The 24,982-nt window shown below is 37.0% G+C and overlaps 1 protein-coding gene across 1 annotated transcript in view; it reads right to left on the bottom strand.

The window, feature by feature from the left end:
• CNTN5 (contactin 5) overlaps positions 1 to 24,982 on the bottom strand; it is a 1,686,091-nt gene that overhangs the window by 24,590 nt on the left and 1,636,519 nt on the right. Inside the window, exon 21 of the mRNA XM_025266987.3 lies at positions 24,845 to 24,954. Coding sequence (XP_025122772.3) covers positions 24,845 to 24,954 — 110 coding nt within the window. The remainder of the gene's footprint in view (positions 1 to 24,844; positions 24,955 to 24,982) is intronic.

Raw genomic sequence — 24,982 nt, 5'->3', positions numbered from 1 at the left:
CCCCTTGGATGTTTCTCAAACCCACCTCTGGGAAATCATTCCTGTATCACCCAACGAATAGGTTCTACTAATGAAGCCAAACTCAGTCTTAACTGCTGCCTGATTTGCATCTGTGTAAACCATAGCACCTTAACAGTACTCAGCAAAGCAGTGAAAGGTGCTACCTTGTAGCCTGGTAGCATGAAAAGTCATTCATGAAGTTGAAGAAGTTCCTTTCTCATACGTCATTGGGACCATTTCCCATTCAAAGCCATCTAGCTTTTAATTAATTATTTAAGAAAGAGACATGAGGAATATTTCCTTCTTGGCCCCACACAGAGGTGAATCACACAGCTGGATGAGTTTAAAAGAGGAGGTGAGAGAACACTCATGATAATTTGGAACGGTATCTTGGACTGCAAGGAGATCCAATCAGTCCATCCTAAAGGAGATCAGTCCTGGGTGTTCATTGGAAGGACTGATGCTGAAGCTGAAACTTCAATACTGTGGCCACCTCATGAGAAGAGCTGACTCATTGGAAAAGACTCTGATGCTGGGAGGGATTGGGGGCAGGAGGAGAAGGGGATGACAGAGGATGAGATGGTTGGTTGGCATCACTGACTCGATGCACATGAATTTGGGTGAACTCCTGGAGTTGGTGATGGACAGGGAGGCCTGGTGTGCTGCGATTCATGAAGTCGCAAAGAGTCGGACATGACTGAGTGAACTGAACTGAACTGAACTGAAATACATAAAAATAACATTACTAGGATTTGGGAGGGTGGCAGAAGAGAATAGCTCTTTGTCAAAGCGCACTTTGTGCATTGAGATGATCTTTCCTGCTTTACACTCTTGGTGGCTGGTCTCATACCAAACTTGATCACTTTAAGAGATTCAGCAATCATCTGTGTATATCTAATGCTTAACCCTGTTCGTACATTAGAACTTAATTATACATGAAGGCATAACAGGGTAGTTTCCCTCCCCCCGCCCCTACTTCTTTATCTTGGTAAAAATAAAGGAAGAGTAATAGTTCTTTTTCCAGTTAATTACTGTGGTGAAAGAAGTGTATTTCTGCAACCATTGCACCTCCTTCAAGTGCTTTGTCTATAGGCTAGAAAGTCAAACATCACAGTTCCAGATTCTGGTACAAAATTCGGGCAGTGAGGAATTTGTTTCAAACTTGATATATTCTGGATTATACCTTGGACACCCATTTCCTTGAGTCCATTGGGAAGTACCAGAGGCTGCTCTCTTCCAGGAAAAAAAAGGACTGGAATCTCTTTCCCAACCCTCTTCCAGCCTAGATGCTGGCTGAAGGCAGAGGGAGTAAAAAAGTGTCCAGAGGAGGAGGAAAGTTAGAAATTATAACTGCAGCCTTATGACATGAAGACTGTAACAGCCATATTTTCTTCTTTATATTGTTTCATATCTAAAAATTAAATAGCCTGGGTCCCTTCCTTTCTTGTGAAAGAGTGTTGTGCATAGGTAACTTTCTATTGTAGCCTGTTAGAGCAGACAGACAGGTTGACTAAAGGAAGTTTCTTGGCTCTCCATCTTAAGGAGATGGTGAGTACATTTTCATTTGTTTAAGAGATATTTGCACAATGCCAGTATGGAACATTTCCACTGCCAATTGTTACTTTCAGGGAACTGTTGAATGGGGAGAAGAATGTTGTATGGATGTTGACTAATGAAAAGGATCTAGTACTTTAGTTTTCAACATCCATTTCACCCTCATTCTAGTGTGTCTTCCTGGACTGAAGAGATGAAAAAATAAACACCATTTTTCCAAGGCTCCCTTGCAGTTAGGGTTCTGAATATATTTTAGTTATAGCCAGTCAGATGCATATGTGTGGTATTTGAAAGTAAAAGTGAGATATAGATTGGGGAGATATAGATTGAACTTCCACCAATTCTGGTGTTTTTTTTTTTTTTTTTTTTTCTTTTGGTTTGTTTTTTGCCTACAAGTATAGTAACAGAGACATTATTTTTCCTTTCCTCTTCACCCTCTGACTGTGGCAGCAAAACTGAATGGCTCATTGTCCAAGCATTAGCTTTATGGGAGTTAAGAAGCCACACACAAGAAAACCATTTTGTTGGTGCAAATTATAGTAACATGGTGGAATTCTGGAACTGGCAGTAACATCAGAGGCTTCCAGATCACAGAGTCTTCTTGAATGTGGAGCTGTCCTGTTTGTGATGACTTCCAAACAAACCATGGCAGTGGAGTGTGGGACTAGGGCTGGAGATTTACTGGTTTTAGTAGACATCGGTGTCTTCCTCTGTGTCTTGGTCCATTGATTAGCTTTAACAGTCATTTTTCAAAGATCATGGAGTCTGTTAATTTAATTCAATAATTTTGTAGACAGTTTAATACATATAATAAAACACTTCCTATTTAAGCTAGAGTAGTTTAATTCTTTGCAATTAAACACTGTCTGACACACCTACACAGCTCTTGGGGAAAAAAGTGTATATAGTTAATAAGGGACTTCCCCAGTGGCTCAGTGGTAAGCAATCCATCTGTAATGCAGGAGACACAGTTTCGAGCCTTGGGCTGGGAAGATCCCCTGGAGGATGGCTTGGCAACATACTCCAGTACTCTTACCTGAAGAATCCCATGGACTGAGAAGCATTGCAGGCTATAGTCCACAGGGTCGCAAAGAGTCCGACATGACTAAAGCAACTAACCACGTACTCACATAGTAAGATAGTCATAATCAAATTCCTGTTTCTCATCCTTGTCTCTTCACAGATTTGAACTGGCATACAGCTGAATGAATGAACTTCAGAAATTTGTTTGATTAAGCTGAAATGCTCTAACCCTGCCTTCTGTATTATGTTTGCCCCATTATTTCTAATTCCAAGAGCTAACTTATCATTTTTGATTTTCAGCATACTTTTAACTGAAGAAATCTAAGCTATTTTCAGACTACAAAATTGAATGACATGTTGTTGGATGAACAAATGTGTATCTTTCTCCTTCCCAATGATATGTCTGATTTTCAGATCTCTGTTTCAACTTTCTTTAATTGGCTGAATTATTTTAAGTTAGTTAAATATATATATTTGAGAGAGTTTAGTGTGATTAAATTCAACAGATTACAGATTTCGATACAAACACAGATTCCAATACAAAGTCTGGACTTCTAAATATTGAATGTTTAATTTGCTGATGAATCACCATGAAATTAAACACCCCAAGTAAAAGATAATATGTTCCTAAGTAACAGATTGTGAAAAAATATAAATTCTAGCGGTACCAGATAAAACCTGTCATAAATCTAAAATTTTTAAAAAAGGCATTATTTCTCTTTCTGGAATTTTGAAAAAGAAAAAAGAGCTGGAAGAGTTATTACCTTTACAGAGAAATAATAATTTTATTTCCTACATTTTTGATGGAGGAGAGGATAAATCAGAAAAGCAGAAAAACATATGGAGTTTAATATCATGCTTATCTAGTGATTCTTAACTTGGAATTGAGGTAATATAGTATTCATAAGTCACACTATACCTTTTAAAGTTGAAACTTCCTCTTTATTCAATTTATTTCTCCATGATTCAATTCTATCATGATGATAAATTTCATCAAGTTCAATATAAATTTTGAACTCTCTATGAGATCACTTGAAATGAAGTTTAAAACATTTTAAAAGACACAAATATCTGAAACTAGAAGCACAGATAACCTGCTATTTTATCACTTTCACACAATTGGGGTTTTCATGGGTGTGTTTTTATTACATTACATTATTATACCCTTCTAGTATTTTTATCACATATAGCTAATAAATCATGTACTTATAGTCACATATGAATATTTTCCCATTTTTATAGTAATAATTTATCATATCCCTTGTGTACCAAATATCATCTAACCATTGTTCTTTTGTGGAACATTTGGGTAGCTTCCAAACTTCTTCTCTTACTTAAAATGTTGACATAAGTATGTTCATTGTTCATGTATATTGTTTCCAACATATTGGAGTAATTCCCCAGAACAGAATCCTAGACAGGAGATTATAGGATCCAAAATTATTGAAATTTTTATACTTTTTTTTAATTTAATTTTATTTTTAAACTTTACATAATTGTATTAGTTTTGCCAAATATCAAAATGAATCCGCCACAGGTATACATGTGTGCCCCACCTTGAGCCCTCCTCCTTCCTCCCTCCCCATACCATCCCTCTGGTGAAACAAAAGTGCTACACTTGATTTTCAAATAGTTTGTACTAATTTTCATTTCCAACAAGAGTGTATAAATCTGAGAGATAGACTGTACTGTTGCCAGCTTTATGTATATCATGGTTGTGGATTCAGAGGCCTAAATTTTAATGATATTTTTGAAATCTATAAGTTTCATATAATGGGACAAGTTACTTAACCACTGAATCTCTATATCCCTATTTATAAAGCAGCTAAAATACTACTTACTTCAGTTTTATGAATTGTTTTCAGACAGCTCCCCTATTATCATCCAACTACTTAAACTATTTTGTTTCTTGCTGGTTTAATATTTCTGATTTTTGTAACTTGTAAGTCTGTTTCCTTTTTTTTTGCTATCCTTCACATTGTTTTATTTTCTGACTTCATTCCTCAAAATTATGTTTACTTATATGTAATGTACATAGTGGCAGGCAGGAAGCATGAATTCTGAGTCAGCCAATAGCTTTAAGAGTGTAGATTTGAACTTAAATCTGCAGGATGCTTTTCTTAGTAGATAACCCATTTTTTCCAAAATTGATTCTCCAGCGACTTAGTAGTAGTTGTAGTAGGATAATGATAATTTTAACTATGCAGATAACATACTCAGTTATCTGATATGATGATTCTAAGATATTCATGTCATACACAATCTAGTTTCCTTACATGAAGTTATAGGATTTAAATCTACCACTGCTGCTGTATGTAGTCAAAGGTTACTGGATGAGTCACAGACTTCCCCCTATTTCCCAGTCTTTATTTAGTCACATTTACAATCATTGAAGGATTCTTCCTATCCAATTTTTGTTACCTGTTAGTTTTTAAAAGCATAACTCTTACCTCCTGTATTCCCTTGTTTTATAACTTAAATTGCACTCAATGGTCACTGCTCATTCAATAGTGTATTTCCTGAATTTAATAAACAGCTCGATTATCTGATGTTATTTATTTATTTATTTATTTTGGTTTCTGAAGATATTTAGGAAGGATTTTATTTTATTTTTTTTATTATTTTTTTATTTTATTTTATTTTTAAATGTTACATAATTGTATTAGTTTTGCCAAATATCAAAATGAATCCGCCACAGGTATACATGTGTTCCCCATCCTGAACCCTCCTCCCTCCTCCCTCCCCATACCATCCCTCTGGGTCTTCCCAGTGCACCAGCCCCAAGCATCCAGTATCGTGCATCGAACCTGGACTGGCAACTCGTTTCCTACATGATATTTTACATGTTTCAATGCCATTCTCCCAAATCTTCCCACCCTCTCCCTCTCCCATAGAGTCCATAAGACTGTTCTATACATATCTGATGTTATTTAAATTGCAAAAATTTTTGCACCATTGCAAGTAATTTATTTTCTAGTAAGGTTAGGTTTTTTTAAAAAAATAATCAAAATGCATAGTGAAATGTAAATATTTTACCATACTTTGAGTTTTTCAAAACTATTAAATTATTCATTCAGAAGTTTTTTTGAATATGCATTATTTACCAAGCACTGTGCCTGCAGGCAACTGGGGATTAATGGTGAGTCCAAAAAGACATTGCATAGGCAGAACACAGGAATTTTAGGACTGTGAAACTATTATGTACAATTTACAATGGTAGATACGTTTTGTCAGAAGACTTAGAATGTAGACATCAACAGTGAATCCTCATTTATTTGTTTTATTTTTATTGAAGTATAGTTGACTTAAAATGTTGTGTTAATTACTATTGTACAGCAAAGTGATTCAGTTATATACATTCTTTTTTATGTTCTTTTCCCTTATGGTTTATAATAGGATATTGACTATGGTTCACTGTGCTATACAGTAAGACATTCTTATTTATCCATTCTGTGTTTAAAAGCTTATATTTTCTAACCCCACCTCCCACTGCATTCATTCCCCAACCCCCTTCCCTTTGGCAACCACCAATCTGATCTCTGTTTTTGATTCTGATTTTGTTTCGTAAATAGGTTAATTTGTGTCATATTTTAGATTACACATATAAGTTATATCATATGGTATTTGTCCTCTTTCTGCCTTACTTCACTTAGTATGATAATCTCCAGGTCCATCCATGTTGCTGCAAAGAGTGAATGCTAACTTAAACACTGGATTTTGACTGGTAATGATGTGTCACTGTAGGCTCATCGACTGGAGCAAATGTCGTTCTCTGAGGGGGATGTTGATCATGGAGGAGTTAAGGTTCAGTGTGTGAAGACAGTGGGTACATGAGAACCCTTTTTTCTGATTAATTTTTCTGTGGATTCAAAAAGTTTCTTAACTGGAAAAAAATAGTAGCCAACATAGTTATTGAATGAAAAACCACACAAATGTACAATTGTGGTTCAGTCAAGCTGCATATTACTAGAGTTCTACAGTGTGGGCTAGGACTCAGTGGAGGGAGGCTGGTCAGAGAAAGCATTAGTAAGGAAGGCAGAGGAGTAGTACGTGCAAACGTGGAGAGTTGAGTGGAGAACGTGTGAACCTGAAAAAAACTCCACTTAGGCCAATGTGAAGTCTGAGGGTGCATGTGGCTCCATTTGATCCTAGAGGCAAAGGACGGAGCCTAATCTTAGCACTGGCTGGATTAAACAGTTTCGAGCAATGCCAACACATTGAAGGATCTTAAGCAGGGGTGAGAGTGACATGTACATGTATCAAATTTTTGTTTTGAAAAGATACATGCAGCAGTCAAACATTTTTTGCTTTGTTTTTTTTTCAGCATATAAATTAGGTCACTCGTTTGTCCAAAACTCTCCATATTGCACTTAGAGTAACTTGCAGACTGCTCACCACAGCTTACCCAACAAGATCGCTGTGTACTTCTCCAACCTCATCTTATATCTCACATCACTGTGTTCACCACCTTCCAGCAAAATAGCCTCAAACATTGAGTCACATTCTCGATTTACAGCCTTTGAACTTCTAGTGTCTTTTACCCGGAAGCTCTTTTTACATTTCTTTCTCCAAATGGCCATCTCCTTTTCATCCAAGTTTTAGCTAAACTGCAAAGCTTCCCTTTGTCACTTCCTTAAAGAAACTTTCCCTCCCTTAGTCACTCTATTTTATATTATTCTGAGTTTTATTATAATTATTATTATCACTTATATTTATCACTAAATGAAAGGAAAAGGAAAGTGAAGTCACTCAGTCATGTCTTACTCTTTGTGATCCATGGACCATAGCCTACCAGACTCCTCCATCCATGGGATTTTCCAGGCAAGACTACTGGAGTGGGTGGCCTTTCCTTTCTCCAGGAGGTCTTCCTAACCCAGGGATTGAACCCAGGTCTCCTGCATTGTAGGCAGATGCTTTACCATCTGAGCCACCAGGGATGCCTATATGAATCACTATATGAAACTATTATTTATCTGTTTAATTGCTTGCTTCACATTGGCATTGAGGAGCACTGTATGATTTATCTTAGTGAATAAATGGTTGTAATATGAAGACAGTTTGGAAAGGGGCTGAAGTAGAAACAGGAGAGCAGTTAGGAGGTGATGCCTGAGTCTGGTAAGAAATGGGGATGGCCTGGATTAGCATGATAGCTATGGGCATGGGGACGGATATGCAGTAGAGAGATCTTTAGAAGATAAAGCCAACAGACTTTGGTGACAGGCTAGTTATAGGTGTGACAAGAAACTCTGTGGGCATTCTCTACTTTAAGGTAGGGATATTTTTCAGTTACTTTGTTTTTGGATTGCTGTTTACTTTTATTGTTGCTATTGTCACTGATTTTGCTCCGTCTATTCTGTCTTCTTGGCAGGTATCTATTTGGTTTATGGACCAAACCTCTTTTGTTCTTTGCATCTGCCTTCTTCTCTCTTACCTTATAGTGAAATTTCCTTATTCATGTACTTTGCATTCTGGGTTTACTTCTCAAGCTTGTACTCCAAAGCACTGGCCTAAATAATTAGCAATATCAAATTTGCTTAATTGTTCCTAATGAATATTTTATTTTAATTACTTTGGTTTTGATTTTATTGCTTTCTTTTTAATAACCAGCATTGCTCTTTTAATGTATTGATAGAAGAAATATTTTATTTTCTCTCATTGATATCTAGAAACTATGTTTAAAAATTATCTTCTTATTTATAAGAAAATCTCTTATGGGAAAGGAATTCATACTGAGCCTTATCATTTGTTTTCTTATTCCAAAGATTTTTCTCCTATCATTTCTTTCCTTTTTGAAAAATGTTTCTTTTGTTTAATCATTCTAGGATTTAAACTGTTTTTAATGGTGCTCTACATTTGCATGGGGATATATCCATCTCTAGACTGTGTATCCAAGTCCAGTGGCTGATGCTGTGAGATAGAGGTCAAACTTTGTGGTAGTACAAGCCTCCACTCGTATTCTCCACACAACACAAAAAAATTTTCAGAAGCTTGAGATGAGAGACAAAGCTTCATGTTCGTGACTACAGTTTTTTCATTGAAGCAAAAGATAAAGGAGAAGGAGGCCAGAGGCTATTTTGTTGCTTGCTTGAATCTAGAAAATGGAATTTTGAAGATGGGTCGTTGCACGAAGATGAAAGGAAAGAAAACCTTAGAAAATCCTACTAAAATTCTTGTTTCATACTCCTCATTATTATTGCAAAAAAGAGTCTCTCTTTTCTCATGGTTTCATGGTTACTTTAAGAGAAATTAAGAAAAGGTGATTTTACGTGTTTCCATTCAATTCACAGCCATTCCTAAATTCAAAAATTGGGACTAAACTGACAGTTAGAAGGCAGACACTTCATTACTGCCCTGCTTTCTGTACTGATTCTTCACCTTCAGATACACTTTAAACACTATAATATTTTCCCAAATAATGCTTTTATGTTCCTCTTATGTAACACCTAAGTTCAGCCATGTATTTATATTGAGTTTCAGAAATTCCCTGATAGCACAGTTGGTAAAGAATCTGCCTGCAATGTAGAAGACCCCAGTTCAATTCCTGGGTCGGGAAGATCCCCTGGGAGAGGAAATGGCAAGCCACTCCAGTATTCTTGCCTGGAGAATCCCATGGACAGAGGAGCCTAGGGTCCATGGGGTCACAAGAGTCAGACACCACTGAGTGACTAAGCATGCATGCCACTATTCTTGGGCTTCCCTGTGGCTCATCTGGTAAAGAATCCGCCTGCAATGTGGGAGACCTGGGTTCCATCCCTGGGTTGGGGAGATCCCTTGAAGAAGGGAAAGGCTACTCACTCTAGTATTCTGGCCTGGAGAATTCCAGGGACTGTATAGTCCATGGGGTTGCAAAGAGTTGGACATGACTGAACGGCTTTCACTTTATGCAACACCTAAGTTCAGCCATGTGTTTCTATTGAGTTTCAGAAATTCTATATATAGGGAGCACATATCCCATGGATAATGAATTTGTTTCGGTCAGAAGAGTCTCTTCTTGCCTCTATTTAGTTAATCTCCAGTTTCCTAATCTCCTGAGTTTAGCACTAGGTATAGTTATTAAACTGGCTATTCACAATCAATACTCTGAAATACACTGGCAGTCAGCATTATTAGATTGCATGCACAATTAGCCGCTTTGTGCCCAGAGGTAATTTTATTATAAAGGATACAATTTAATTAATCAAATAAGATAAATAAACAATGTGTAGTTAAGATTTTTAATATTTATGAGACAGTTCAACAGTGATTAGAGGCTCTGCGGTGAGGAAGTATGAAATGCAGCAGGAACATAAGGATGGATATAATTTACTGAATAAATTGCATTTATTTTTTCTATAAGCTGTCACTGCTATCTAAAAATTACACTTAAAAACTGGTTTCAAATATAATTGAATTTGTTCTTAATATGTGTAGTTCAGTGTAAGTCTTTTACAAATGTTAGTTCCCTTCCCTTCTTCATTTTATTTACTTAAGTGTTCTAAAATATATAATTTATTTATATATTAAACAAAATATTATGGGAGTATTTTTTTTTTATAACCAAGGTCCTTAAATGTTTTATCTGATGAGGGGTAAACATAAAAGAGTCCCTTAATAGATACTAGTTAAATTAAAAAAGAAAAGTTACAGTATGAAAGTTAATACAGGTAGAACTGTATTAACTTTTTTTAAAAAAGTATTGTGTACTCAAGTATATTATATGGTTAACCACATATAAGGTGCTAGAAATGAAGTTTTGGAAATATATAGTTTTAAATGCATATATTAGAAAAGGCAAAAAGCCAAAAAATCAATGATAAAACCATCTTACGGAGTTTGAAAAACAGTACATTTTAAGCCCAAATAAACTAGAAAGAAGGGTATAATAGAGATAGCAGCAGTGTTTAATGAATTGAGAAACAAAATATAGGAATAGAGCCAAAGTTAATTCTTTGAAAAGGCCAAAAAATTTGTAAATCTCCTTTGATCAAGAGTCATCAAAATAGAGTGAGAAGGAGAGGACATAACCAAATTATTGAAAGAAAATAATACCACTGATCTCAGAGATATTAAAAAGACAATGCTAGAAAGTGGAAATGCTTTGTAAAGTGGAAATGCAAATCCTGCCCTAGATGAGAATTTTAAAAGTCTTGGCAAGTATCCAAAAGCAGACAGAATCTGAAGGAGAGTTTACTCTTGACAAGTTACAACTACGACAGGTAAGTTTGTGAATGTTTTGTTTGAGAATATGAGCATGATGCCAGGAGTTTACAGCTTTACTAGCTGGAGTAGTAAATGGTAGAGTTTAGTGCAAGAAAAAGCAGTTGGAAACATAAGAAGGCAATTTAAAAAGTAAGAGAATGACAGAAATCCAAGTATAAACTTCATATTTTTGGCAAAATGATAAACAATTTTTCCCCGGGGATAAATGCTGTGGCATCTGATAAAAATGTAAGAAGTGACCAAGAGCAATCTACTTTTAAAAGAGCTGCAATGGGTGGGATTTTTGAGCTTGCTGAATTTTAACTGAGTGTATTCTCTAATCTGCCTGACTTCAGGATGCAGAAAAATGACAGTTCTTTAAAGCATGTGTTTAGAGACTTATTGGAGCTTTCCTGATAGCTCAGTTGGTAAAGAATCTGCCAGAAATGCAGGAGACCTGGGTTCGATCCTGGGTCGGGAAGACCCCCTGGAGAGGGAAAGGCTACCTTCTCCAGTATTTTGGCCTGGAGAATCCTATGGACATACAGTCCATGGGGTCACAAAAACTCAGACATGACTGGGCAACTTTAACTTACTTAGAAACTTATTATGAAATATTTTGGATGAAAATGATATGATGACAGAGATTTTCTTCAAAATAGTACTACGATTGCTTGTTTTTGTTGATCAGTCACTAAGTCATGTCTGATTCTTTTGCAACCCCTTGAACTGTAGCTTGCCAGGCTCCTCTGTCCATGGGATTTTCCAGACAAAAATACTGGAGTGGGTTGCCATTTCCTTCTTCAGGGGATCTTCCCAATTCAGGGATTGAAGCCCTGTGTCCTGCATTGGCAGGTGAATTCTTTACTGCCTAGCCACCAGGGAAGCCCTAGGATTGACTGAAAGTGAAAATGATAGTTGCTCAGTCGTGTCCAACTCTTTGCGACCCCAAAGATTGTAGCCCACCCGGTTCCTCTGTCCATGGAATTCTCCAGGCAAGAATACTGGAGTGGATTGCCATTCCCTTCTCCAGGGGATCTTCCTGACTCAGGGATGGAAACTTGGTTTCCTACATTGGCAGGCAGATCCTTTACCTGCTGTTTATATATGGTTTCACATGGCTCCCCTGGTGGCTCAGACAATAAAGAATCTGCCTGCAATTCAGGAGACCTGGGTTCAATCCCTGGGTGAGGGAGATTCCCTGGAGAAGGAAATGGCAACCTACTCCAGTATTCTTGCCTGGAGAATTCCATGGACAGAGAAGCCTGTTGGGCTACAGTCCATGGAGCTGCAAAGAGTCTTTGCAACTAACACACACAGGCACACATATATAAAACAGATTATTCATTATTAAGCCCAATTATTCATTAATTCATAATTATTGAAGACAAGTGTTGAGTAGAAATTCAGTATACTCTTTTGTATATTTCACATGTGCAAATATGTCACAGCACAAAGTTAAATAAAAATATGATAAAATCAAAGATTACAGTTATATTACAATGAAAAGATTAAATAGGGATAAATCAAAAAAAGATCTGCAAGGTCAGTGTGGACAAAGATCAAAGAAGGCCTAAAAAATGAAAGTTATATAATGATCATTAGATTTGATATTGCAAGTGGATAATTCTACCAAAACTGTTTTATATACTCAGCTCTATTCATAACATACCCAAACTGTAAACAAACCTAACGTCCATCAATGGAAGAATGACAAATAAATTGTGGAATACTCACAAGTGAACTTTTAAGAGAAAGCCTGTAATAATATAAATGAATCTTACCAATATACTGTTGAGGGGAAAACACAAAATATAAAAACTCCCTAGGGTTCCCAGAACTAGCAAAATCAATCAGAAGTAAGAAGTTGTTTTTTGGGATTTTTGGAGATTAAGAATATTGACTATAGGAGACACAAAATGAGTCTCCAGTTTTTACTAATGTTTGTTTCGTGACCTGGAATGTGCTTACACAGGTATGTTCAATTTGTGGTAATTCATTTAGCTGTGCATTTATGATTTGTGCATTTTTTCTGTATGTAGGTTAAAAAAATATCTTCCCCTTTGAAAATAGAGTCTTGGCCATTTTGTAATTAAACAATTAGTCAATTAGTAATTGGCATTTTTATAATGCTAGTATGTCTTTGGCAAAGCTTCCTTTGTGTGTTCATGTTAAAACACTTTATGATATTTCTCTATTTCTTAGTGTAGTAAGCAAGCCCATGTATGTATGTATCTCTTCAATACCCACTGAATTAAGACCTCTAGGCCACAAGTATGTTGTCAAGTATTTAAGTTATAAACTTAGCTCTCAAAAGGAAAAGTTTGCTGTAATTTGGTAATTCTCATATGGGTCATTCTAAGAGAATCTCAAAGAATCTGTTCCCAGTATTGGTAAAATTAAATGGGTTGATATCCACGTTTGTTATTTTATTTTTTGCATGAATGTGCATTATATGATAGAGAGTAAGACTGTGGATGGTCACATGATGAGCTCGGGATGGCTGGATTTAGGACTGAGGAAAACACCCTGTTTTGAGGTTGCACCAATTCACATTTGTGTCAACGAGTGAAAAAATGAGAAATGCTTCTGATTTCGATAAGAGATATAATTCATACCCTTGGGTTCTTTATGTGGATAAGACAATATATTTGGGCATATATTTTAATATTATTTAAATAAAATGATTTATAAACGTTTAAGTGTGGAAAATTTGAAAAGTGATTTGGGTAAGAGAATTTTCTCCATCAATAAATGTATCTAGAAGCAAATGAAAAACAAACAGTATAGACTGAGTTATTCATTATTTTCTAAAAGAACTCTGCTGCTGCTGCTAAGTTACTTCAGTCGTGTCTGACTCTGTGCGACTCCATAGATGGCATCCCACCAGGCTCCTCGGTCCCTGGGATTCTCTAGGCAAGAATACTGGAGTGGGTTGCCATGTCCTTCTCCAATGCATGCCTGCATGCTATGTCGAGAAAACAGGATAGCTTTTCAATAGGACAAGAGACAGAATAAGTTAAGTAACTGAAATGTTGCTTCTTCAATTTCCTTCGATCTGCTGGTTTTTGAAAAACATAAATAGTTTTAGTTAGCCTCCCAATCTCTGAAAATAACCCAAGAAAGAAATCTAATGATAGAAACATGAAAGCTATTTGATTTTTTTCAGAGTTCACAGAATTTCAGAAAAGGAAGGGTAGAAATAGTTTCTTCTCACTGTTTAGTTTTTTTTTTTCTTATTATCATATAGTAATGACAAAAAGCTAAAGAGAATCTGCAAAAATAGCTGCTACACACCACCTTTTGGAAAATAAAACACGTCTTTGTTTTTACTTTTTGGTAACTGGTTTCATTTTGGCTTATTTTCCTCTTTAATTTATGTCTGAAATTCCATTTTCCACACACATACACACATACCCTTGCAACCTCTGCTATACCAATTAAATGCAATCTGACTAGTAAGAATTATTGTCAGACAACAGTGAGGACCATTTTTTTTTTTCCGGTCTCCTGCTCTGATGATTAGAGTCAGAACATAAAATAAAATACAAGAACAATCTCATCCCTTTTCGCCTTAAGAAATCTCCACTACAACTTTTTTTTATAGATCAAAACACAATTGGCGTCTTTTCAGTGCAATCAATAAGTGGAAATAGCTTTAGTGACACGTCTAAAATGAACTTCTAAGTTACATATCCTTTGGAAGATCTGATATAAATACATGCAAGTCTTGAACATAGCCCAGGAAAAGGAGTCGCTGGGGGTGTCTTTTAGTGAGAATTGTAAAATGGGAGAAGCTGTTTTACCTTTCATTCTTCTTAATAGTAAGCATGAAAAACTTTGAAATCAGAACCAGGACACCGTGTACTTTTCTCCTTGCTATAAAAATACATTGTTGCCTATTGCTGAAATGAACCCAGCCATTAAAATACATAGTTAATAAAAATCTTTCAAAAAGGCCACAATGAATATGAATACCATTAACTTCATAGTCATGGGTAATTATGTTTCACAGGCAAATTATATAATACATAAAATATTTCTAAAATTCTTTTTTCAGTTTATTCAGTAAAATTTTTATTAATAATTTATTGTTTTATTTAGGAAAATTGAGGACATTCTGGGACAGAAGCATATGTTCATGCAAACAGAAACATGCTCATGAAGGGCATTGGCATGGGTTTATTTTCAGGAATGTTTCTCCAGAATATCAGGATGCTAAGGAGTTCCAGGGTTATTATGGAGATAAGAATTATCTTGTTCCAATGTTCTTCCTCTCTGCCTTTTGTTTGTGTTGTTGTTTTTCAGTTGCTAAGTCGTGTCTCACTCTGCGACCCCATGGACTGCAGCATGCCAGGCTGCCCTGTCCTTCACTGTCTCCCAGAGTTTGCTCAAATTCATGCCCATTGAGTTGGTGACGCTATATAATCATCTCATCTCCTATCACCCCCTCCTCCTTTTGCCTCAGTCTTTCCCAGCATCATGGTCTTTTCCAGTGAGTCAGCTTTTCGCATCAGGTAGCCCACGTATTGGAACCTTAGCTTCAGTAACAGTTCTTCCAATGAACATTTAGGGTTTACTTCCTTTAGGATTGACTGGTTTGATCTCCTTGCTGTCCAAGGGACTCTCAAGTATCTTCTCCAGCATGATTCAAAAGCTTCAATTTGTTTACTTATATTTTCCATAAACATCCCACAATATTAAACTGTGATCTTTTTAAGAGTAAGAACTAGATTTTAATGATTTTTGCATTTCTACTGCCTAGCCCAGTGACTTATACTAAATAAACTTATTTTAAAATAAAATTTTAAATTTTAAAATAAACACTTATTAAGTGTTTACTTGATAAGTGAAGAAATAACAAAAAATAGTCATTCAGTATTCCATTAGCACTTAATTTCCTTTGTCATTCCTCTCAATTTGGGAAAATCAGAGGAAAAAATGGGCTTCCCTGGTGGCTCAGACAGTAAAGAATTTGTCTGTAATGTGGAAGACCCAGGTTTGATCCCTGGGTCAGGAAGATCCCCTGGAGAAGTGAATGGCTACCTACCCAAGCATTTTTGCCTAGAGAATTCCATGAACAGAGGAGCCTGGTGGGCTACATAGTCCGTGGGGTCACAAAGAGTCGGACAGGACTGAGCAACTGACTCTTTCTTTTTTTTCTGGCTATACTGGCATCTGTTCTGATCTTGGATGCACATAAAATACTGATTTTCTCAGAAAAGCTTGAGAGGTTCTGCTCTAGGATTCAGGAATTACTGTTCACAGGACACTTAATGCTGGTGGGTTCATAAATTCCAAACTGAATCTAATAATTTACTTGCATGGGCCAGTGACAGGGATGGCAATCCAGATGGGATAGTCATGGTAATTCAAAAGTCAAAATCATTCCATAAATATAGCTCACTTCTGATTTTCAATCATGCTGCATGTCAGAGCTAGAAATTTCACATATCTCACTGTCAACCATTTCTGCGTTTAGTCTCTGTAGCCATGAAATTTCAAGCTACTTCATGTAAGTAATCAAACTTCTCAAATGGGTGGTTTTAAGATAATATCAATAAAACAGTTCAAATATTTGTAAAATATAATTAGATGGACTGGTATCTATATTTGTGATTTCATACTCTTTCCCTCAGATGGCAATTTTTGTGAGATAATACTAGATTTATAGAAGGCAGTCTTAAAAGCTAGGTAAAAAGAACACCTATTAGAACTCGTAACAGAGTTCTAATCTAGCCTAATTGTGACATTTAGAAATTCCATGGGTGGACCCACTTATAAATTAAAAGGGATGACATTACTAAAATTTCCTGAAGCCCTTTACTGTAAAGTCATTTTATTTTCTGTCAAGCTAGGGGCTGTCATCATTCTGACCCTGTCTTTATGCATTGCTATTTCCACTATATCAATTGTTTTGACCATTCTGTTAGATAGAGCAATTAATCATTTTAATAACAAAAATTAATCAGTTTGATTTGAATTACTTGGTTAATGTATTTGCAAGTGTTAGTTGCTGATGACTATAGTTTAAGTCAAAATGCTTGATTCATTACTTCTTAAATTAAGATGTAATGGAAGCTTCCTTGTAAAAGACAAAAATGCCAGCTATAGGTAGGCAATTGACAGATGGTGTCAGGGAAACCCTTCTACTGAGATCCTTACTCCTGCCCTGAAGGTCTGGCTTCATCAGGAAAAAGAATGTCAAAACCATTTCATTAAACAAAAGGAGCTGCCAGGACTTACCAAACAACAACAAAATCCCCAAAAAACAAAAATGAAAGAAAGTGAAATAAGAGTTTCCCTTGCTAGGCTGTGAGCTTCCTAAGGAAGACCTAAGAAGTCTAAGACCTAAGTCCCTTCCCTAAGCAGGGCCCTTGTCTATTTTACTTATTGCTTACCCCACGCACTGCACCAAAACAAAGCAGGTATTCAACAACTATCACATGGATACATGAATGAATGATTAAGAAATGATAACTGAGATCCAGACAAAACACACAGAAAATCAGATCAGGGACAAACAAGATGCGGATCTGTCTGACAATCTGGGTCACAATCAGAGTCAGGCTATGAGTCAACCAAGGAACATTGAATGAGAACAGGGGAAGGAGAGCATGGTGAGGAGCACTCAGCAGGGGAGATCAAGTGTTGCTATAAGGGCTTTAAGGACTTTATTGCCCTTGATGACTATTGCTCCATCTTCCTTCTAAATGACCCTTGCTTGGGGGTAGCCTCCCAAGATTAGTAGAAGAGAAAACAGAAACATTTCAGAGCCAAGTGAACTACATACAGGTTCAAGGTTGCTTATTTATTAAGAGTGCATTGAGGGGTTATCATTAGTTAACACTGCACTATGCATTCTAGAGGTAGAGTTTTTTCAATATCAAACTGATAGTTGAGTATATGTTTGAGAGGAGCCATATCTTAGAAAGAAATAAATGTGTGCCCATAACTTCAGAAATGATTTCTTTTTTCTCATTTACCACCCTCCCCCAACTATTCCCGGTGTATCAAGGGAACTTTCCCATATAAAAGTCTCATCTTGACTTCTTTTAACTGTTTTTCTCTAAGGCCAAAATAGTTTTCTGCAGTGGTAATCAGACTCTCATAGTCACTGGATGATGCAAAAACGTATTAGCGGTTGAGTCTGACTCTTAACCATTTCTGATAACGACACTGAAGAGTTTATGATTCTAATGTATGTTAAAATACCTTGGTATTCTGAAAAGAGACAAATGGTTCTAAAACAAATACAGCTGTTGCTGGCCTGAGAGTTCTATATTGATGTGCTCTCTTCCCAAATTGTTGTTACTAAGACAGAAGTAGTGCTTGATCTTCGGAGAAGGCAATGGCACCCCACTCCAGTACTCTTGCCTGGAAAATCCCATGGACGGAGGAGCCTGGAAGGCATGCAGTTCATGGGGTTGCTGAGGGTCGGGCACGACTGAGCGACTTCACTCTCACTTTTCACTGTCTTTCATTGGAGAAGGAAATGGCAACCCACTCCAGTGTTCTTGCCTGGAGAATCCCAGGGATGGTGGAGCCTGGTGGGCTGCCGTCTATGGGATCGCACAGAGTCGGACACGACTGAAGTGACTTAGCAGTAGCAGCTGCAGTGCTTGATCTTCGGAGAAGGCAATGGCACCCCACTCCAGTACTCTTGCTTGGAAAATCCCATGGACGGAGGAGCCTGTTAGGCTGCAGTCCATGGGGTCGCTAAGAGTCTGACACGCCTGAGCGACTTCACTTTGACTTTTCACTTTCATGCATTGGAGAAGGAAATGGCAGCCCACTCCAGTGTTCTTGCCTGGAGAATCCCAGGGACGGGGGAGCCTGGTGGGCTGCCGTCTATGGGGTCGCACAAAGTCGGACACGACTGAAGTGACTTAGCATAGCATAGCATGGTGCTTGATCTTAAGGGTATTTTATATCCGAAAAAAAGAGCACCGCCCCCCCCCCCACCATTGCCTGTCCTATGTAACTAAATTGATAACATAAGGGATATTGATCATTCATTTAATTGTGAAATTTTTCAGAAGATCACCTGTGACCTCTAAACAATTAGACACTTTTTTGCTTTGATCTCACTTGATTTCTTAGCAAGTTTAAACACAACTGACCATTTGCTTCTTTTTGATTAGCTCTTTTACTTTCTTTGATCCCTCACACGCCTGATTCTCCCCCCCCCCCCCACCCCCATCAAGCTGATCTCTCCTTGTTATTCTCCTTGGTGATTCTTTTCCTTCAGCTAAACTTCTATATGCTGAATGTACCAGGTCACAGGTAATCTCTCCCTTCATATCTCTTCTTGTTTCCTCTTCTTTCCCCTTTCTGGAAATTTGTCCATTAATGTAGTAGAAAGGTTTTATATACCAGCCCTGTGATTGCCCCCTTGTGTCTTCAGCTCTGATCTCCTAATTAGACTGTAAACTCACTTAGCCTATTGTTTATTTGACTTATTCTCTTAGATATCCACTAGGCATCTCAAATTTGATTTTTAGCTGAAACACACTTCTTTATTTCCCACTTTCAAATCTCTTCTTTGTCCAGGTTTTCCCTTTTAAAAATGTATTGTTATTGTTATTACTTGATAAATGGCACCACTATGCATCCATTTGACCAAGCCCTATATGAGAATCATCATTTTCCTTCCCTCCATGTCTGATCAATCAGGAAACTCTGCCAGCCCTGCATCTAAAATAAGTCTACTTTCCTCCTGCTTCACTCTTACGACCTTAGTCTGAGTTATCATAATTTCTTGCATGGATTATTGCAATAACCTCCTGATTCGACTCCTGACCTTTCTCCTCTTGCCCTTTCATTCTGCATGGAACAGCAGCCAGAATAATATCTTAAAAAATGTAAATCAGACATTGTCAGTCTCCTCCTAAAATTGCCCTGATGGCTTTTCATTGTATTTGAAATAAAATACAAACTCTTCTCATGATCTATTTATCCCTTTATAATCTGTTTCTGCTCACCTAATTCTGACTGCTTTAAATTCTACTTATACCACTGTTTATCAAGGTCTAGTTACTCCATCTCCTTCTGTTCCTTAAAGGGACTTTGCATTTCTGCATGTATTGTTAGCTATATATACTGTTACCTACATATATTATTTTACTTACTTACTTGTATTTATTTATTTATTTTCTCCAATTAGGATGACGTATTCATAACAGCAAAACCTTTTCTCTCTTACTCACACATTCAATTCAGGAAAAACAAGAAAGCTGGCCCAAAACACTGTCTCCACTATTTTCAAAATGGCACACCGTTAGTGCTTTTAAAGTAACTGCTTTCAACATTGCAGGTAAAACTGCAATGTGAGCTAGAAAAATTACCCAGAGGACTGACAGGATAAGTACATAACGCTTAAAACTAGTCTCATTACTTTGGTGACAAAAGCGTGTACTTGCTTCACTCACTATGCTTGGAATTACACTGTTGGTAAATATAACAATATTGTGATTGGGATGCAATACAGGAGGGGGACAGCGAGGCGATGAAACATTAAGTTTTAGGGGTTAGTATGTTTTATAAATATTTAGTTGAGGATATCTTATTTATTTATTTTTAAATTTTATTTTATTTAACTTTACAATATTGTATTGGTTTTTTTAAAAAGACGAGGAGTCAATGACAACAGTAAGCTCTGAAGTGGTAAGGTGAAGAACAGAGGTAGGGTTTTTTTTTTTTTTTAAAGGGAGGGAGAGGGCAGAAAAAGAGAAGGTGGGAGAGTAATGCTGGTAAGTTTCACTTATATCATATTTTTAAAATCTACATGCATCTATGCAGTTATGAGATAGTATGTATTTATAAACAATCTTTGCTGCCTATATTTTGTTTAAAATAACAGTGTCATATTTGGCCATTGAATTATATAAGGTTTTCAATTATTTTCTTTTATTTGGCTGCAGTGGATCTTAGTTGTGGCACACAGGATCTTTTGTTGCATCATGTGAATCTTTAGTTGCGGAGCATACACCTCTCATTGTGGCGTGGGGGCTCAGTAATCACCACGCAAGGGCCCAGTTGCTCTGAAGCATGTGGGAACTCAGTTCCCTGACCAGAGAGTGAACCCATGTACCCCACACTGAAAGGCGGATTTTTAACCACCATGGTGGTCTTGAAGGTTTTAATTATTTTCTGATCATAAAAGCATACATTTGATACTCTCATTAACAAGATATTGATTCTTTTTTGGTGACAAGATGCCATCTTTTTAAAACTTCAATTTATAATGTACTATAAAATAGTATAACTGCTATTGTGCCCATGGATTCTGTGTTGTTTCTACATATAAAACTAGTTGTCAGAATTTGCCTTGATTTATTTTAATTAAAAATGCAGTCATTTGATGATTGCTTCAGAATTTGATTAATCCCTATTCACTTATATCTTTAAGGATATTCCATTTTTGATTGTAAGTTGTCATTTTGAATAAGATAGATTTAGCAAAAACTTTGTGCTCTGACACTCTTGAGTGTAGTTCTGGAGTGATCTTGACCTTATTCTTTAGTCAAACCTTGATCATTGGCATCACTGTGGTCAGTAGGATCTCTGCATTGCTATATCCATTGGACAGTCTCAGGCCTCACCATTCTGAATTTCTTAGCAGCTTTTGTTTGACTCAGTATAACACACCATCTTAAAATTCTTTTCTTGGCTTTTGAACTTCTTCGTGTCTCCTGTAGTTTCTTTGGCCATATCCTCTTTCTTTCTTCTGTTCCAAATGGTGAGGGACTCTAGGGCTCAATCCCCAGACATCTTTATCAATACTCAATGATCTTGGCTAGCACATGTATAAAAATCCTTAATATACTGATGAATTTCAGAGTGATAGCTCTATCTCTAAACTTTCTCTTAAGACTTAATTGATAACTTTTCTGAAATAAAAATGTTTATAAAATTTAACAAATCAAACCCAGAATCTTTAATATCTTTTTTTTCTCTAAAATATGCTCTTCTCCATGACTTCCTTATGTATGTGAGTGATTTGTCATTCACCCAGTTTCTTGGGTCAAATAGCTCTGGAATTACCTTTGACTTCTCTCTTTTTCATAGTCCACATCCAATTCATAATCAAATCTTGTCACACTTCCACTCAAAATATATCTTAAAAGCTCATGTTTCATCGATTCCATTGCTACTGTTCTAGTTAAGAGCAAAGTCATCATCCACTAGGTCGGAAGGACTGTTTTTCCACTGATCTCCTGAGGTCCTCTCTAAAGTCTATTCTTTACCCTCTAGAGCAAGAGACCCTTGTAAAATATGAGTCAGGTCCTGACTTGACTTTCTTTGTTCATAATCCTTTCATGGTTTTTCCTTATACTGAAGATAAAATCTAAAGTCCCTGTGGTTCCCAAGACTGACTCCACCCAACCTGTTCTTGTCCTGGCCATTTTCCTTCATCACACTACCACTCTCCCTGTTGTTCACTGCTATCTCACCAATACTACTCCTGTTCTGTTCTTTGAACAAGGTCAGGATGCTTTTAAGTAAGAGTCTTTGAGTTCGCTATTCTCTCTGCCCCCCACCCCCTATCTCTCATATGATCATGTCAAATGTCACAACCTCAGGAACTGTGATTCTTCAAACCTCTATAGTCAACAGAGTCGATGCTACCTTCTTGAGCAGTTCTTTTTGCAGAGTATACATCAGCAACTGAAATTATACCACATATTTATTTGTTAGCTTCTTTATTGTTGGCATTCCCTACTACAACATAAGCATCATGAAGATGAGGACTTCAAATTGCTCCTTGTTTTATCCCTAGCATCTAGCTGAGTGTCTGTTACTTGGTATGCCTCCAATAAATATTTGTTGAATGAATGGTGATTTATATTTAGAAAGAGAAGGATTGTGCACAAATCTAGATCTTATGTGATCTCTGGAAAAGCTGTTATTACAGGTGAATCATGGTGGGAATATGAAAAAGCTGAAAGTGAAAATCACTCAGTCGTGTCTGACTCTTTGAGACCCCATGGACGCATGGAGTCCATGGAATTCTTCAGGCCAGAATACTGGAGTGGGTAGCCTTTCCCTTCTCCAGGGGATCTTCCCAACCCAGGGATCAAACCCAGGTCTCCCACATTGCAGGCAGATTCTTTGCCAGCTGAGCCACAAGGGAAGCCCAAGAATATTTGAGTGGGTAGCCTACCCCTCCTCCAGCATATCTTTCCAACCCAGGAATCGAACCAGGGTCCCCTTCGGATTCTTAACCAACTGAGCTATCAGGGAAGCACTGATAATAGCTGTTATTACAGGTGAATCATGGTGGTAATATAAATGTCACACTATTAGTACAGACAGGGGAAAAAAGTTGAAGATCTGGCTGTGTGAGAGGAGCACCACTTTGAGATGTAGAAGCCTGAATCCTCACTGTTCTGTACAACAGAATACACTCTGACTTTCTATAAGTACATACACCAGATGTTCTGATTCAATGTTCTAGTTGGACCTATGCTTGTGTAGTTGTTTTACATTGGGTTCCATAGAAGCAGTCCTGGAGGGATTTGATCATTGTGATTTATTGAGAAGGCTTGCAGGTAAATATCTATAAGGAAGGGAGGAGAAGAGGATGGGGAAAGAGAGGGAACTGAGCAAGAATGGGGTCCCAGATAATCTAGCCTTGGTCTGATGTGCACGACAAAGGCTCCGGATAATAATGTGCACCATTAAGTTGTTTCCTTCTTGAATCAAGGGAGGAGTTTCAATCTGTGTAATTGACCTAGGGTTGCCCAATTATGAGGAAGGTATCTTTTCAGGTAATAATGGTGCAGGACAATTCTCAATATACAGCCAACGTTCTCAGCAGTTGGGGGATGTCGCCCTGGCCCAGTGAAGGGGAGCTGGGCATGCCACTCCCATGTTTCCTACAGAGGGACAAAAAGGGGTTGACTGTGAAGCATATTCACTCATTCAACAAATACTTATTGCATTCACAGCCCTTAGATTCACTGGTAAACAGACATGGTCCCTGCAGCATGGATAGTGAGAAAAAGAGATTTTAATAAAACAAACATGTGATCCTGGTATGATACATATTAAATTATTGCCAAATAATGAATTGAAGCAAAATTATAGAAATAAATCCACGATACTTATAAGTAATGTTTTTCTATAAATGTCCTTTGCTGTAACTCTTAGGAAGATAGTATAAACTCCAAGTCACAGTAATCTTTATCGAAAGCAAGTTGTATATTAATCAAATAACTCTTAGGCATTATTTGAAAACACAAATAAAGAAAGGTGATTTTTAGCCTGGAAACTATGTTGGTATACAAGTCTTATATTACATCATTGTTCAAAAATCAAGATGATTTTCTGTAAGTGGGAGTTTAAACAGAAGAAAAGTAAACATTAAAAGTTTAAAGACAGTTAAGATCTTGGATTGGATGTTACTTCTTTGTATTTTATAAGTTACCCCCCAATCCTATGCCTCACTAGCAAAGGGAAGAATAAGAGCAGGATGAAAGCGTGGGATCTAGTTTTTGTGGCATACTCCAGTTCACAAACTGCCCGCAGACCTTGAGTCCATGTGGAGGCTAAAATTTTACTGAAGTCAATGAATTGTTATAAAATGTTCACTGTTATAAGGCTGGCATAACTATGTTTAAAAACAACACAATGTGAGGGGCAAAAAGCCATTTGAGTAAACAGGTACAGGTTACCAAGTTTCAAGCAAATTTGAGAAGTTAGTATAGGAGGTAAGATGTGCCATGAACAGTATAGTAGGAAACCTTGCTTCATACATTAAATTATGAGACAGAAATACACAAGAATATTTTTAACTGGAATTGGATACTGGTAAATAGCAGCTGGTAGGTCCTGGTTTTTATGTTAAGGTCTATCTATTTTCATTTTTTTAAAAACCTTTGCCTGGTGCTGTGGAAACTACTATCCTGAAAAATAAGGCAGCTAATGAGCAGCATAATATCAGTAAAATAGTATATTTCTTATTTTCCATAGAGCAAAATTTCAAAGGAATGTAATCTTGTTAAAGTGTCACCAAACCATCTCTTCAGGAGAAAACAATGGCAACAGAAATAATAAGGCTTATTTTCAAGAATTCTGTTCATACCTCAAATCCCTGTGGTCTTCCTAGACTCTCTTTAATATGTTTCCATGCAACAAGAATCTCTGACACAGATACACTTGTAGCCTTGACATCTGTGGGAGCAGCAGTGGGTTCTGTATGAAGGAAAATGGAAATAATAAG

This window comes from Bubalus bubalis, chromosome 16 (assembly GCF_019923935.1).
Source record: "Bubalus bubalis isolate 160015118507 breed Murrah chromosome 16, NDDB_SH_1, whole genome shotgun sequence".
NCBI lineage: Eukaryota > Metazoa > Chordata > Mammalia > Artiodactyla > Bovidae > Bubalus > Bubalus bubalis.
This window is presented reverse-complemented; position numbering and strand designations above follow the sequence as displayed.